The sequence below is a fragment of the Pseudorasbora parva genome, chromosome 1 (assembly GCF_024679245.1).
Source record: "Pseudorasbora parva isolate DD20220531a chromosome 1, ASM2467924v1, whole genome shotgun sequence".
In the NCBI taxonomy this organism is placed as follows: domain Eukaryota; kingdom Metazoa; phylum Chordata; class Actinopteri; order Cypriniformes; family Gobionidae; genus Pseudorasbora; species Pseudorasbora parva.
Window position 1 is genome coordinate 68,113,365 of NC_090172.1, and position 17,500 is coordinate 68,130,864.

The 17,500-nt window shown below is 41.1% G+C and overlaps 2 protein-coding genes across 2 annotated transcripts in view; both read left to right on the top strand.

The window, feature by feature from the left end:
* The first annotated feature begins 11,452 nt into the window (after positions 1 to 11,452).
* On the top strand, positions 11,453 to 12,035 carry nop10 (NOP10 ribonucleoprotein homolog (yeast)). The gene is made up of 2 exons (XM_067447663.1): positions 11,453 to 11,647; positions 11,764 to 12,035. The coding sequence occupies exons 1-2, from the start codon at positions 11,594 to 11,596 to the stop codon at positions 11,902 to 11,904; spliced, it is 195 nt and encodes a 64-aa protein (XP_067303764.1). The 5' UTR covers positions 11,453 to 11,593; the 3' UTR covers positions 11,905 to 12,035.
* Positions 12,036 to 12,140: 105 nt separating this feature from the next.
* LOC137081140 (solute carrier family 12 member 6-like) overlaps positions 12,141 to 17,500 on the top strand; it is a 30,729-nt gene continuing 25,369 nt past the window's right edge. Inside the window, exons 1-2 of the mRNA XM_067447627.1 lie at positions 12,141 to 12,285; positions 12,824 to 13,346. Coding sequence (XP_067303728.1) covers positions 13,139 to 13,346 — 208 coding nt within the window. The 5' untranslated portion in view covers positions 12,141 to 12,285; positions 12,824 to 13,138. The remainder of the gene's footprint in view (positions 12,286 to 12,823; positions 13,347 to 17,500) is intronic.

Genomic DNA, 17,500 nt, shown 5'->3' on the forward strand with positions numbered 1-17,500 from the left:
GGGCTACAGAGAAGCAGCACTGGACTGTTGCTCAAATTTTGCATGTCATTCGGAAATCAAGGTGCCAGAGTCTGGAGGAAGACTGGGGAGAAGGAAAGGCCAAAATGCCTGAAGTCCAGTGCAAGTACCCACAGTCAGTGATGGTCTGGGGTGCCATGTCAGCTGCTGGTGTTGGTCCACTGTGTTTTATCAAGGGCAGGGTCAATGCAGCTCGCTATCAGGAGATTTTGGAGCACTTCATGCTTCCATCTGCTGAAAAGCTTTATGGAGATGAAGATTTGGTTTTTCAGCTCGACCTGGCACCTGCTCACAGTGCCAAAACCACTGGTAAATGGTTTACTGACCATGGTATTACTGTGATCAATTGGCCTGCCAACTCTCCTGACCTGAACCCCATAGAGAATCTGTGGGATATTGTGAAGAGAAAGTTGAGCGACCCAAGACCCGACACTCTGGTATCCCTTTTCCACCAGAATGAACCGGGTGCTAGTTCGGAGCCAGTGCTAGTGTCAGTTCTAAGTTGGTTCGACTTGAGAGCTTTCTGAGAACCGTTTGCTAAGAGCCACAACAGAGCCATGTCTTACGTCATACCAGAGTCCTGCACGGGTCCATCCCAGACCCGTTAATATTTGGCCCGTTACCCGATCTGTGCCCGCAATAAATCACACACGCTAAAATCATTCCAATAAAAATGCTTTATTTTTTTTATATTGCACTTCTCTCAACATCACAACAGCATCATGAATGGGCTAAAGAAACAGACTAAAGTGCCTTTATAGACTCGTCAACAATTTTATATACTTTACTCAGCAACTTTACTTTTACTTCATCCATTGCTACTCCTGCAACGCTCGCTCCATCTGGGCTACGAGAGGCATCAACAGAAGTCGCAGTGGTGGTGACGTGATGGTCAAATGGCATATCGTTGTTGCATGTGTGTGTAATGGTAAATTGGACATAGAAATTGTAATACAGTATGCTTGGGGGGGAAGAAGGACGACTGGATCGTTTTGATCGTTTTTCGAGAACCAGCGAACATTTCAAAGACTTAACCAAACAAAGCGAAAGTAACGCGGCCCCTCACGGACATCTGCCACGCACACACATAATAAAACAAACACAACTCAACGTCAAATCCAGGTCTGGTTATCTCTTCCTTATATGCGGCCGAGCTCCTCATGAGAGGATTTGAGACTGGTGTGGCTCACAGGTGACGCTCATTTGCCATCACGCCCCGGTCTCGCTCGCTCCTCCGCCTCGCCACAGCACAGAAAAATATTGCACATATTTTTCATCCGCGCTTCTACCCGCTCGCACGGAATATTATCCCGCACCCCGCCCGTGTATTTTATAAATGTCACAGTCCACCTGTTTTAGCCACTTTTATGCCCGACCCGCTGCAGGACTCTGCAACCCGTTGCAGGACTCTACTGCTAGCGAGGCAGTGGGAAACACACACACACACACACACACACAATTTCCAGGCATGTTCTATCTAATGCATTGACGCTGACCAACCCACAGACCAACTAATGCAGACCAACCCCCATATGATATCCAAATACTGCGCGAGCGATTCAAAAGCATAAGGAGTCGTTGGCGCTCGCTCTACTTTGATGTCATACGCAATCAGTCTGCACAGCGCGCGCCGATGCATCTCGAACAAGCCTTCCCTCAGTGGCTCATGGCTTAATGATCCTACATCAGCATTAAAACGCCGCAAATCCAACGCATTTGTGCAGCTCTCCATGATTTTTTATAGACGGAGATTACAATCCAGCAGCTGTTAGCTTGATTAGCTGCTATTGAAAAAATGGCGGTCACAGGTTTGTGTTCATCTTGTTGATCATGGTAACGCCGCCCCCAGCCGGTGACGTAAGCGGTTCTTACTTCTAGCCCAGCAATGTTTTGGTGTTACTTAAGAACCACTTTTCCTGGCTCTGAGCTGCTGCTTTGGCTGTGGAAACACAAAGAACCGATTTGAAACTAGGCTTTGGCTCCGATTTAGCACCAGCACTGCCTTGGTGGAAAAGGGGTATGGATGAGCTTAAGGCCTGGCTCACTCTACAGGAGTTTTAAAATCCTCTCCGATTGTAAAATCTGGTTGCAGTACACACTTCAGGAGAATCTTTGCAGATTTTCTTAACTCAAATTTTAAACATGCTCACACCAAAAGATATGAAAATCGAGGAGCATCACACACTATAAAATATCGTGCCAGAGGAAGTGCGTCACGTGATCTACGCAGAAGATCGTAAGCGGGAAAACAAAATGGATCAGCCTACGACTGTAACATGACAACTTGCTGTATCAATAATGATCATTTTTTGTGGAAAAAACAAGAGTGTAAGAATAAACCAGTGTGGATTAGACAATGGTCGGGGGGACGGGCTCAACAAGGATTGTCAGTTCTTCAGCGAGAAATGGAGGTCATTTTATTGACCTTATTTGATCCTGTCATTCTGCCGCTCGTTGTGTATACGTTAGCTGTGTGTGTTTGCAATCTACAGTCTTGTTCAAAATAATAGCAGTACAATGTGACTAACCAGAATAATCAAGGTTTTTCGTATATTTTTGTATTGCTACGTGCAGGGTGCGAACTACGGGGGAGCTAGGGGGAGCTCGGCTCCCCTAAATAAGACATGGGCTCCCCTGAAAACGTGATTTGAGAAATTTTGGGGGGTCTCAAAAATATTGACACCGTGTTATTTTGAGGTGCAATTTCAGTTTTCTGTAATGTGATCATCGTGGATTATTATATGTAAAATTGCTAAAAATATATAATTAATTCATGCATGACGGCAATTTAAATCTAATTAACTTCCATAAAGATAGCTATTCATGCTGTTCTTGTCATGACCATCAAGGTGTGGTGGCGCTGCGGTGCAAATTCCACTCATGTTTAGTACATGTCAACGCAAAGATTCGTAGAAAAAACTAAAACGAATATCCACTTCTTGATCTTGGATTTCTGGAAGAACAGCAAAGGAAGCTGACCCCAAGCCTCTGTGGTCGATTCTGTGATAAGGCATGTTATTCCCAATTATGTGTTGTGGCTGGGTTGATATAGGTCTGCGCGACTATCGATGTCCTAATAAGACTAACGTTAATTAAATGGAGGAATTATGGTATTCTTCTGTATGACGAGTAACTTCAACCGTTGTTCATGTGAACTCAAAGACAGCCGGATGCTTTGTTTATAGACTATTTGTGGGCTTTTTGACCTATCAATTCTTGTTTTTTCTTCCTTCATTAAAATCAAAGATGTTCTTTAATGATTGTAAATTGTATATTAAGAGTCTCTGCAATGCATTAAGCAATAGATTGACCCGTTCACCAGTGTGTGAAGGAATATACACGTCTTCTCTTCCACGCGCACAACCCCCCCCCCCCCCCCCCCCCCCCACACACACCCGAAAAGTGGGCTCCCCCAAAGGCCACGATATAGTTTGAACACTGGCTACGTGGCAAACAAGTTACCAGTAGGTTCAGTAGATTCTCAGAAAACAAATGAGACCCAGCATTCATGATATGCACGCTCTTAAGGCTGTGCAATTGGGCAATTAGTTGAATTAGTTGAAAGGGGTGTGTTCAAAAAAATAGCAGTGTGGCATTCAATCACTGAGGTCATCAATTTTGTGAAGAAACAGGTGTGAATCAGGTGGCCCCTATTTAAGGATGAAGCCAACACTTGTTGAACATGCATTTGAAAGCTGAGGAAAATGGGTCGTTCAAGACATTGTTCAGAAGAACAGCGTACTTTGATTAAAAAGTTGATTAGAGAGGGGAAAACCTATAAAGAGGTGCAAAAAATGATAGGCCGTTCAGCTAAAATGATCAATTTATATATTATTCTTAATTTATTCATTATGTCACTTAACATTAGCCCTTGGGTTTTACATTAACGCTTTCCCGGGATAACGTTACGTGTTTAAACGTGATCAAAGCGAGTCAATAGCTGCGAATTATTAATTGTAGGCCTATTACAATAAATGTTAACAGATTATTTAATAACAAAAACAAGGTGTCCATCTTGTCTGTGTGAGACTCGTGTAGGAATCAAAACAGCAAAACTATTTGTGGCAAGGGGGGCGTGGTTCAGCGAGGTCTGCAGCGGGAGAGAGAGCCGTGGGACGAGCGGTAAGTGAGTGGGTTGGACGCAGATTAATAACACCTGTCTCTTGTTCCAGTAATGGGCGTGGAGAGGGGATAAATCCAAGGGGGTAATCTAGCGCTCGGAAAGCGTTCCACCCCTAGGGGCGGCCATTGCTAACCAAGCCATCACCTGCTGTTAGCATCCCATTGACTCCCATTCATTTTTGAGTCACTTTGACAGTGAATAACTTTACATTCCATTTTGTCCAGTGTTTATTTCTAAAGAAACACGACAATGTATAAAAGGCTCCATTACCTTGTGTCTTACACTATCGCCCCGCAGAAGCTGTTTTTGTAAAAATAGGCAACGATTGCGTCATAACCAACGCGACTCTGTCGCACAGTTGAGAAATTACCGTATAGACCTGAGGAGACGCTCGCAGGCAATCTTTACTGTCTATGAGGCAGTCGGGGGGACGTGGAGACATGTCCTGGAGACTAGTCTGATAAAGTCAAGGGGGAAGAATGGGGAGAGGCCCATAGTAAGCCAAAAGCAACGGGAGAAAATATTTAAACAACGTGATTCAGCTTTCGCTTTCCACATCTACTAGAAGACTCACAGCTGTCAGACAGGAGGCTCACGTCACATCTACGTCCTCAAGCTCAGTCTGAGCCGGCGCAGTTCGCTCAGCCATCAGGAAGTGAGTGCCCCTAGGTTGACTTCATTATTTCGCCGTTGACGTAATGGGATCGCTCGGTCCATTTCTTTTACTGTCTATGGATAAAACGTCTGTGGAACCGGAAGCCAGAGAGAGAGAGCAGGACTGTTGACTACTCGATCCGTACCAGCAACATGATTTGTTCTGCGCATGCGCGAAAACGTACTTTTGCCGTCACTTCCTGTCATCGCCAAAGTTTTTTGCGACAACGGTGTCACTTTTAAAAAATATATTATTATAATTTTTTTATTGAACAAATACAAAAGCAAACAGCCACAGTTCAAAAAGGATTCAACAACAACAACAAAACAAATATAAACAATAGACCGAGGCAGCAAAATGAATTAAACACAAACAAACAAATACATAATTAAATAATAAAAAAAGAAAACTATATTTATAAAAGGAAACTATAAAAAAAGCACACAAAAAAACAACAACAGCAACATTGAGCAAGGGGTGACATGCAATTTATAGTAACCTAAATTAGGTTCAAGAGAGAGAGACAGAGAAAAATATGCCAATGCCTTTTCCCTTTTTACATTATACAAAGGTAGATATACTTCTACACATAGAGGACTTTAAAGCTTTGGCATTGCTGGAAGAAAAGACTAATTTAGTATGTAAATTACATTTCAGATCTTTACAAAAAATAATAAAGAAAGTTTTAACAGACAAAATAAATGCACTTGTGTATAAAAAAAACGTAGCTAAAAAAATAAATAGATTTATAAGAAGAAAAAAACCTTGTCTTTAAGACTATTGTCAGAGTTATACAAAAAAAATACAAATGGGACAACCTTAAACTCCAAAGAAAAATTGTCTAAGAGAGAAAAACATACAAACAAACTAAATTTCTTCCAAAAAAAAAAAAAAAAGTAACTACATGAAAACAATCCCAAAAAGGTGAGGGACAGACTCATCTTCCACTCCACAAAAGCAGCAAAGGGGATCCATCCCAGGAAACATGCTTTTTATATAAATAACCGTGTGTTTCTTAAATGCAGACATGTGTATTCTGTATATTGTAGACAGGTATGTTGAAGTAGAAAAAATGAAAATTTTCATTAAAAAAATGAAATATTGAATGCAAACAAAAACATCTGAATTTCCCAAACGGGGTCAAGCAAGTCTAAACTATTTCATCAATGTCATTAGTGCCACATTATAATAACCCTGGAATATATAGTCTACATCTGTGTTTTCCAAGTGAGGTCTCGTAAATGTGGAGACTCTTATAAAGATTTTATTTAACTACGCTATATGGTATAAAAGCATCAAAACAACTACTTTAAGCTTACAGACTCACTGCTAATTAGTTGTTTTTTGGTTACATCTTATAAAGCAAATTGTAGTTTGCATCTAAAGATATCCCTCTACTAGTTTTACAAGGGTTTGATATCCTAGATGTTAAATGTACAAATCAGTTTTTAAGGAACTTCATCACTGTTAGTGATTATTCAATTAAGGTTTATGGGAAATTATTAGCACTTGTATTTCACCAACTGTGTAATATTTCTGTCACTAAGGAAAGTAAAGAGCTGGATGATGTCTTAAATTTTATTTGTATGATGGGTAAATATTATATTGACAAAGATAGGCCTACCTACCTTAATTTCAAACCTAACTGCAAAGTATTTGCTTATGATTATTGTTATGTTTAAATCCAGGAAAGCATGAGGACAAGTCATTTCCCAATTCTCAAAGTTTTATTTAGTTTTCTTCCATTCTTACAGGTAACAACATGTGAACTATAGCGCCATCTCCTGACAAATACACAAACACAACAATTAACATTTATTATCAACTCTTCAAAAAGCACTACATTAAAGGCATCTTCTCTGTTGCAAATAGTCAATGGGTGATGGCAACTTTAACTATTTATTTATCACGTTGCAAATGTGAATATCGCATTTTAACAAGTCTGGGGGAAATCCTGTCCCCCTGTGAAATCGTGTCCGCAAGGACCCCCAGAGCGATTCTATTGGCTGAAAGAAATTTTAATAGGTAATCCGTTCAGAGCCTGATTACAATTCTTACACAATCGCGTTTTGATTTTTACTGTTTAAATTGTGTTAAAATAGTCTTTAATGTCTTACAAAGCATATGTTTCATATATTAGTACTATATAACTGAAGCTATAAGTGGGTGATTCTCACGAAACCATTAAAACACCACGGCACTAATGTTTTTAAATATAAAACGTGTAATATAGTAATATTAAAAAGCATCAGCATAAAGACAATACCTTTCTCTACCTTGCACAATGTGTGATTTGAAGATAAGAATTTATTATTTTTCAATTTTATTGCTTTTTCCACTGAAATTCTCATTAGCGCAATGCGTCCGGCTGTGTTTGAATGCGTGTTATTTTGTAAATTTAACAAATTAACATAAAAATATTTAGAATTTAACTAGATTATTGTAGATGAAAGAAAACTAATTTACTGAATATTCATGTATAATAATAATGAAGAAAAATTAGGAAAATTATAAAATTTTTCCTGAGGCTCGCGGAGACACACTGATGTCTTAAGACACAAAACGAGCGCTTTCTGCCAGAAACACAACAGTATGTGTGTTATTTTTTGTACCAGCGCCATTACTTTCGTCGAAAAAGGTCAAAAACCTGATCATTATATATATATATATATATATATATATATCTGATATGAGGTAAAAAATAACACAAATACTGTTGTGTTTCTGGCAGAAAGTGATCGTTTCGTGTCTTCAGACATCAGTGTGTCGTCACGAGCCGCAGGGTTTAATATGGACTCGTATGTGTGTGTGTGTTTTACTCTCATAGAAACACACCCCATTGACACGCATTATACGAGCAACGGCTGAGTTAAACATCTTCATTTGTGTTCTCCTGAAGAAACACACACACCTATATCTCGGACGCCCTGCAGATGAACATCACAGGCTCATTAATTAAATACCATGCCAATATAATTAATTCATATTTGATTTTTGTTTTGAAACAACCACTAATTTACATTGAAAGAAAAATGTTTTTAGGCACACGTTGATATGTTGCCCTGTTTATTCCTGTTCTAATGTTTTCTTGCTTTTTTCTTTTTTTGGCGTATGTATTTTTCAAACCCTACACAATAAAACTTTTTTTGAACTTGAATGGATGATTGTGCAAATATTATCCGTTTTCTACTTTAAAATTAGTTTTTTTTTTTTAATCTCAGACTATTATACGTATTATCATTACCGAAATAATTAACCTCATTTCCGAAACCTATGTATCATTACCGCAACAGATGTTTATTAAATGTTAATTTAATTAATAGAAACATGGTACTTTGATTTTAAATGCATGTGCAGAATCTCATAATTATGCTCTTTCAGGTTTGTCATGTCATTTTGAAAATGTGTCAGGTTTCATCGGACTATATTAAAAAAATGGTTGTAAATTGTGGGAGGTGTTGCGGTAATGAGAGAAATTAATAATAAATAAAAAAAACTTAAATTAAAAATTAAAATTATTTCAGAATTTCAAGTAACTGTGCATAACTATTAATAATCAATTTTTGAAAATATGAAACTATATGAGCTTTTCTAACAGTGTTGATGTTTTCACACGGTTGCGGTAATGAGATTTTTTAGGACTTATTTTCAAAATTATGTAAAAAAAAGTGTTAAATAATAAGTAAAAGTTTTTTTACTCCAGAATTTGTTTCTAATGTCTGAAAAAAAGGAAGTAAATTTAATCATGTTTTACATTTTCATGCTTGACATTTTTAAAGCCAAGTTTTCGTGAGAATCACCCGCGTGCTTATATATATCGTTCAGAACAGGTTTTTGCTTCCATTATAGCAATCACTTAAATATTTCAAATGAATGTTTTGCGTGTGTACTTAGTGTGGCAATGCATTCATAGTTTATTAGTTTATTATTTAGATATTTTTAAACAATTGATTGTCCAGAACCATGTATAACAACTTTTGATCAGGCATTTAAAACCGCTACCAGCGGACACGATTATAAATAAATAAATGATTTAATGATCTATTTATTCATGAGTCCGAAGCTGTCCTCTATACATGTGTCTAACTCCCGCTGTAATCTGACCATCACTGGCCACGTCTGGTGCGTTTGGGCTCTTTGTGTTGACTTTTTGCTCAGCGCACAGATAGTCGCTTCAAAAAGTACCGCGCTCATCTCCTGCTCATCTCATGCATGTTTTATGTCTGTCATGTGTGCGTCTCCTAGCAACCAGGCGCTTGTTTCAGTTTGTGAAACCATTTACAAAATCCGCAAGTGTGTGATGCCTAGTGTTTTTGATATCTGTTCAGATTTTAAAAAATCGTGTAGTGTATTCCAGCCTTAAAGGGTTACTTCAGCGATTAGCATATGGCTTTGTATCAGTAGAAACCCTGGAGTATATTCAAATGATTGTGCTTTCCTCCCTCATATCTCCCTGAGACGAGAGATTTATGCATTTTATTTCTGGAAAAATTCCTCCTATGATGCAAATTGATGATATTTGCATCATCGGAGGAATGTTTGGCCAAAGGCTAAAGACTACAGCCAGCAGAGGGAGCCATTTCCGCATGTTCTGAACCCGCTCATGAGGGATGGAGATCACACTCACAGCTCAGCTCAGCTCAGGCACTCATTTAAACGCAGCTATGGTGAGCAATGTAAGTCTTTAAACTTCTCAAATTAATTTCTATAAAAGTTAAGCTTGCAAAGGCATGAACTGAAAACGCGCCACATACTCGTGCGGCGACTCACTCATTATATTGAACACACACGTTCAGTTTTTAATTGTAGTGTCTCCAACTCAGTCACAGTAATCCAGTAGCGGTGGCTTTGGGAGTGGCCTCACAGGGAGCAAAGCATTCTGGGAATTGTAGTCTTTCATCCCCATGAGACAAAAATACATTTTCTGTCTTTTCTCAGTCTACAAAGCACCAAATTCAAAAATAATTTCACATTTCTACTACATTGATGACCCAGTTTAAATACAGGTTCATCTTCCCAGCGCTGAAGTACCCCTTTAAGCGATCGTCACCTGTTAGTGCAGATTTGTGCTGTCAAATGAAAAACAAGAAATGCTGATTCTCTCTCTCTCTCTCTCTCTCTCTCTCTCTCTCTCTCTCTCTCTCTCTCTCTCTCTCTCTCTCTCTCTCTCAGAGCTAACGTTACAACAAACTACTGCAACTCAACTCGCGGTCGCCGTTTCGATATGTCCGTCTCTATTGGCTATTGTGACAGTACTGACGTTATTACAATCTTGCTCATCCCGATAAATATCAAACATGTTTGATATGATCGGGGCGAGCCCGATTTGCGTGAGAAGAATTCGGGGAGGTGCAAGATTTGATCTGTGAACGCCTCACATTACCAGATAATCTGCGCTGAACATCGGTACCGATCGAGGTCGTGGACAAGACTTTTTCTCCGAGTCTCGGGAGGGGAAAATCGGGCATAAATCGGCCTACAACTCCTGTAGTGTGAGCCAGGCATAAGGCCGCTATCGAGCATCCTGGGCCTCCAGAACACCTCAGCAGTGCCACAGGCTGATCGCCTCCATGCCACGCCGCACTGAAGCAGTCATTTCTGCTAAAGGATTCCCGAACAAGTATTGAGTGCAGAACTGAACATAATTATTTGAAGGTTGACTTTTTTTGTATTAAAAACACTTTTCTTTTATTGGTCGGATGAAGTTGGTGTGCAATGAATCTAAAATATATGAGTTTAATTTTTATCATTACTGTATGGAAAATAATGATCTTTATCACAATATGCTCATTTTTTGAGAAGGACCTGTATAATATTTTTGAGTAATTTTTGACTATCAAGTCTAAGCGGGACTCGAACTCGGGTCTGTCGGCATGAGAGTCGAACGCCCTACTAATAAGGCTATAGAGCAGCCGCGCGTGTCGGACGCCAGAGCAGCTCTTGAATTCAGAGTGAGGTTCACTCAGCGACTGCTAGCTGGCCTCCGTTACATAATAGCTGTACCCCAAAATAAAAGGGACCTATATTTAAAGAACATTTAACGATTAATTAGTCTGTACCTGACACTGAAGTAGCGCGATGACGTCCAGAAGTTGGAATGAGGAAAATATCAAAAGGTTTTGAGGTTAAATGTGAAGAGATTGACAGAAACAGCCGCTCAGAATGCAGATTTAAACCGCACACTTTCAAAAACAAACAAATCATCAAGCACGTGTCATTAATGATAGCCTTTACAATGAAGACATACGAGTATAATACATTCAATTATAAATGCACAAATGAAACTCTATCAACGATAATAAGCAGTAATATTTTAATACACATGAATATATTAATCTAGTTTTCAATATTTCGTTTATCATACGCACTTTTATTGTTATCTATTACTTTAATAACTAAACAGCCTTTTATTTAAGTTGATTTTATCTTTTGTTTTGCTGGGTTTTTCTTTATTGTAATATTGTCCTGAAACAAATGGGCAAATAAATAAATACATGTATAACAATGCAGTAATATAATATATTTATCATAATAATGTTTTATTTTCCCCCGTTATGTATTAATGCTAAATCTGTGACTTCTTTCTAAAAGAGCGCGTTTATTTACACACGTGACCTCACTTTAAAACTCAATTTCCCGTCCTCCTTTGCGCCTCGCTCCGCCCCGCACACATCCGGTTTATTTTACGGCCAGCCGCGCACGTGGTGTTTTGAGCCGCTCGCTGCTCTCCCGATTATACACTTTCTTTCCTCTGGGATATTTTCCTAATTACACACGGTGACCGCGGAGAGATCATCATGTTCCTGCAGTTTTATCTGAATGAGAACGGCGACAGGGTTTATACTCTGAAGGTGAGGCTTTTATACCGCGTGTTTACCTGTAATGCCAATGCTGTAACGTTATGTGAAAGGAAGACATGCGTGTTGTGGACATTACAATTATTTTAATATTATTGTTTCTTGTGCAGAAACTGGACCCGAGCGGCCAGCCCACCAGCTCCGCGCACCCGGCCCGCTTCTCACCGGACGACAAGTTCTCCCGCCACCGCGTGACCATCAAGAAACGCTTCGGCCTCCTGCTGACGCAACAGCCGCGACCCGTGCTCTGAACGGAACTCTTACACACTAACGTTACTTTATTTTAATTATCCCTGAACAATGTCATGTTTATTTTCTGCTTACTAAAGTACACCGTTTTTTCAGTTGTGAAAATGTGAAATAAAAAGCTTGATTTTGTATATTTTAAGCGTCAGCTTCATTTGTAAAACACTGCTAAAGTAAAAAAAAAAAAAAAAGTCTAATCGTAGTTCTATTCGTGATGAAAAGAACTACATTTCCCTACAGTGCGTCATACGCACGTACGTGCGTGATGACGCAAGAGCGCTCTTCTCCGTACGCCCCGTACTCAGTCAAACGTGCTGATTTTGACGATCCTCGAAACCGGAGAGAGATGGACAGATCGCGAGCACCGGCGTCGGCGGACCCGTGAGGTAAACAACCGTATGGATTCTGAAACGGAATAGATCGCGTCGGTCAGAAAGCGAATAATGCGACGGTTGGCACGCACGCGCGCGCGCTCTTTTGAAACATAACGAGCGCGCGTCCGCTAAGCTGACCGGTTTCATTAGTTATGTAAAGCGTTTATAGTGAGGTAACGTATATCAGTCTCATATGAGAGGTGTCAGGTGTGTGTGTGATCTGGTTATAATTGGCTTAGTGGAGGCGCTCAGGTGCCGGTTTGTCGCAGGAACTATTGGCGTTGCAAAACCTATCGCGCTCCCTACATAGGCAGCACACTAGCCGAACCCTGCGAGTTTTTCTGGGCGTCGCGTTAGGAGAAACGCGCTACTGTGGTTCTCTGAGAAAGGGGACTAGACGTCATAATCATGTTATAATGCTACAACCTAGCAGGGCCATATGTGTGTATAACTATATATCTAATTTGAATGAATCATGATTTGACTCTGTGGTTGTTTTGTTCTGTTTGTCTTTCCCTTTACACACACACACACACACACACACACACAGAAGAATAATTGGATTACAGTACAGAAACTGTCAGATGTTTAGTACAGCGGTTTTATTATGTGTGTGTGTAAATCGCTCGGCCTCTTCCTCCAAAGTCTTTGCTGACAAGTCAGAAACCAGATTTAAAAGCTGATCTGAGCACAAAAAAGCTCTTTTGGGATATCATTTCCCATCTCGTCACACACAACCACTGTACAGATATCATAGGAGCATCATTCACACACACACTGTGTCCATGGCGATGCGTGGGTCCGTGGTGTCCCCGCCACACACCGTGAGCTGAGTGTGGACCCCGGAGCCGTGCGTCGTGAGGCCATGGCATCCTCCGTGCGCTTCACCGTCACGCCCATCAAAGCGGAGGACCTGCCGGACACGTCTCCGGACGTCAGCTCGCGCTCCAGCGCCAGGGTCCGCTTCGGCTCCAGGGAGAGCGTCAGCCGCAGCGAGCCGCACAGCGACGCGTCCGGAGGGGTCACGACCTCTGCAGGGGCTGACACGCCGGACCGCAGTAACGTCGAACACGGTGAGTGACTCTTAATGCAGAGGTTTCATCCTTCACACACACACAAACACTTCAGCGAGTGTTGTAACACGGTTGTAAGACACGCACACAAACACTACAGCGAGTGTTTGTAACGCTGTTGTAACACACACACACACACACTACAGCGAGTGTTTGTAACGCTGTTGTAACACACAAACACACTACAGTGAGTGTTGTAACGCTGTTGTAACACACACACACACACACAAGCACTTCAGCGGGTGTTGTAGCGCTGTTGTAACACACACAAGCACTTCAGTGGGTGTTGTAACGCTGTTGTAACAGTCACACACACACACAAGCACTTCAGCGGGTGTTGTAACACTGTTGTAACAGTCACACACACACAAGCACTTCAGCGTGTGTTTGTAACGCTGTTGTAACACACACACACTACAGCGAGTGTTTGTAACGCTGTTGTAACACACAAACACTACAGCGAGTGTTTGTAATGCTGTTGTAACACACACACAAACACTTCAGCGTGTGTTTGTAACGCTGTTGTAACACACAAACACACTACAGCGAGTGTTTGTAACGCTGTTGTAACACACACATAAACACTACAGCGAATGTTTATAACGCTGTTGTAACACACACACAAACACTTCAGCGTGTGTTTGTAACGCTGTTGTAACAAACACACTACAGCGAGTGTTTGTAACGCTGTTGTAACACACACACAAACACTTCAGCGTTTGTTTGTAACGCTGTTGTAACAAACACACTACAGCGAGTGTTTGTAACGCTGTCGTAACACAAACACACTACAGCGAGTGTTTGTAACGCTGTCGTAACACAAACACACTACAGCGAGTGTTTGTAACGCTGTCGTAACACAAACACACTACAGCGAGTTTTTGTAACGCTGTTGCAACACACAATTAAACACTACAGCTAATGTTTGTAACGCTGTTGTAACACAAACACACTACAGCGAGTGTTTGTAACGCTGTTGTAACACACACACACAAACACTACAGCGAGTGTTTGTAGTGCTGTTGTAACACAAACACACTACAGCGAGTGTTTGTAACGCTGTTGTAACACACACACACAAACACTACAGCGAGTGTTTGTAGTGCTGTTGTAACACAAACACACTACAGCGAGTGTTTGTAACGCTGTTGTAACACACACACACACTACAGCGAGTGTTTGTAACGCTGTCGTAACACAAACACACTACAGCGAGTGTTTGTAACGCTGTCGTAACACAAACACACTACAGCGAGTGTTTGTAACGCTGTCGTAACACAAACACACTACAGCTAATGTTTGTAACGCTGTTGTAACACACACACACAAACACTACAGCGAGTGTTTGTAACGCTGTAGTAACACACACACACACTACAGCGAGTGTTTGTAACGCTGTTGTAACACAAACACACTACAGCGAGTGTTTGTAACGCTGTTGTAACACACACACACAAACACTACAGCGAGTGTTTGTAGTGCTGTTGTAACACAAACACACTACAGCGAGTGTTTGTAACGCTGTTGTAACACACACACACACTACAGCGAGTGTTTGTAACGCTGTTGTAACACACACACACAAACACTACAGCGAGTGTTTGTAACGCTGTTGTAACACACACACACAAACACTACAGCGAGTGTTTGTAACGCTGTTGTAACACACACACACACCCACACACAAACACTACAGTGAGTGTTTTTAACGCTGTTGTAACACACACACACAAACACTACAGCGAGTGTTTGTAACGCTGTTGTAACACACACACACAAACACTACAGCGAGTGTTTGTAACGCTGTTGTAACACACACACACAAACACTACAGCGAGTGTTTGTAACGCTGTTGTAACACACAAACACACTACAGCGAGTGTTTGTAACGCTGTTGTAACACACACACAAACACTACAGCGAGTGTTTGTAGTGCTGTTGTAACACCCACACACAAACACTACAGCGAGTGTTTGTAACGCTGTTGTAACACACACACACACTACAGCGAGTGTTTGTAGCGCTGTTGTAACACACACACAAACACTACAGCGAGTGTTTGTAGCGCTGTTGTAACACACACACAAACACTACAGCGAGTGTTTGTAGCGCTGTTGTAACACACACACAAACACTACAGCGAGTGTTTGTAGCGCTGTTGTAACACACACACAAACACTACAGCGAGTGTTTGTAGCGCTGTTGTAACACACACACACACTACAGCGAGTGTTTGTAGCGCTGTTGTAACACACACACAAACACTACAGCGAGTGTTTGTAGCGCTGTTGTAACACACACACAAACACTACAGCGAGTGTTTGTAGCGCTGTTGTAACACACACACAAACACTACAGCGAGTGTTTGTAGCGCTGTTGTAACACACACACACACTACAGTGAGTGTTTGTAGCGCTGTTGTAACACACACACAAACACTACAGCGAGTGTTTGTAGCGCTGTTGTAACACACACACAAACACTACAGCGAGTGTTTATAACGCTGTTGTAACACACACACACACACACTACAGCGAGTGTTTGTAGCGCTGTTGTAACACACACACAAACACTACAGCGAGTGTTTGTAGCGCTGTTGTAACACACACACAAACACTACAGCGAGTGTTTGTAACGCTGTTGTAACACACACACAAACACTACAGCGAGTGTTTGTAGCGCTGTTGTAACACACACACAAACACTACAGTGAGTGTTTGTAACGCTGTTGTAACACACACACACACACACTACAGCGAGTGTTTGTAACGCTGTTGTAACACACACACACACAAACACTACAGCGAGTGTTTGTAACGCTGTTGCAACACACACACAAACACTACAGCGAGTGTTTGTAACGCTGTTGTAACACACACACACACACACTACAGCGAGTGTTTGTAACGCTGTTGTAACACACACACACACAAACACTACAGCGAGTGTTTGTAACGCTGTTGCAACACACACACAAACACCACAGCGAGTGTTTATAACGCTGTTGTAACACACACACACACACACTACAGCGAGTGTTTGTAACGCTGTTGTAACACACACACACACAAACACTACAGCGAGTGTTTGTAACGCTGTTGCAACACACACACAAACACTACAGCGAGTGTTTGTAACGCTGTTGTAACACACACACACAAACACTACAGCGAGTGTTTGTAACGCTGTTGTAACACACACACAAACACTACAGCGAGTGTTTGTAGCGCTGTTGTAACACACACAAACACTACAGCGAGTGTTTGTAACGCTGTTGTAACACACACACACACACTAAAGCGAGTGTTTATAACGCTCTTGTAACACACACACACACTACAGCGAGTATTTGTAACGCTGTTGTAACACACACAAACACTACAGCAAGTGTTTATAGCGCTGTTGTAACACACACACACACTACAGCGAGAGTTGGTAATGCTGTTGTAACACACACACACACACACACACTACAGCGAGTGTTTGTAGCCCTGTTGTAACACACACACACACACACACACTACAGCGAGTGTTTGTAGCCCTGTTGTAACACACACACACACACTTATTTTAAATATTAATAAAACCAGTAGAATAAAGTAACACTGCAGATGGCAGTTATTAAAGGATTTATATCAGAAACAAACTAAAATATATCTATTCAGACGCTTCAGTGTTATTTATATACTATTGCAGTATGAATGTATAGATGCTGATTATGATCTGCAGCGTCTCGCTCGTGTGTTTGAATGAGCGCTGAGGGTGTGACTGAATGAAACAGGAAGTTCATCTGAGAGAAGCACTGAGCCGCGACACTCCCAGGTGTGTGTGTGTGTGTGTGTGAAGGTGTTGACATGAGAGTCTGGCAGCGCAAACACACAGACTGTATTGAGTTAAGAGCTTAACGCATGGACAACAGATACACACACACACACCCCAGTGAGGAATGCAGTTTACTCATGGGCAGGTGTGTGTGTGTGTGTGTGTCTGTATGTGAATGGATTATTTTAACAAATCTCTTGAATGAATGATTCAATGACTCACTCATGAAGACTTCACTCGTTTCATTACTGGATGAATCAGTGTGTTTGAACGAATCTCTTGAGTGAATGATTCAATGAGAATCGTTATTTGAAGCATCAAGTTAGTTTCAA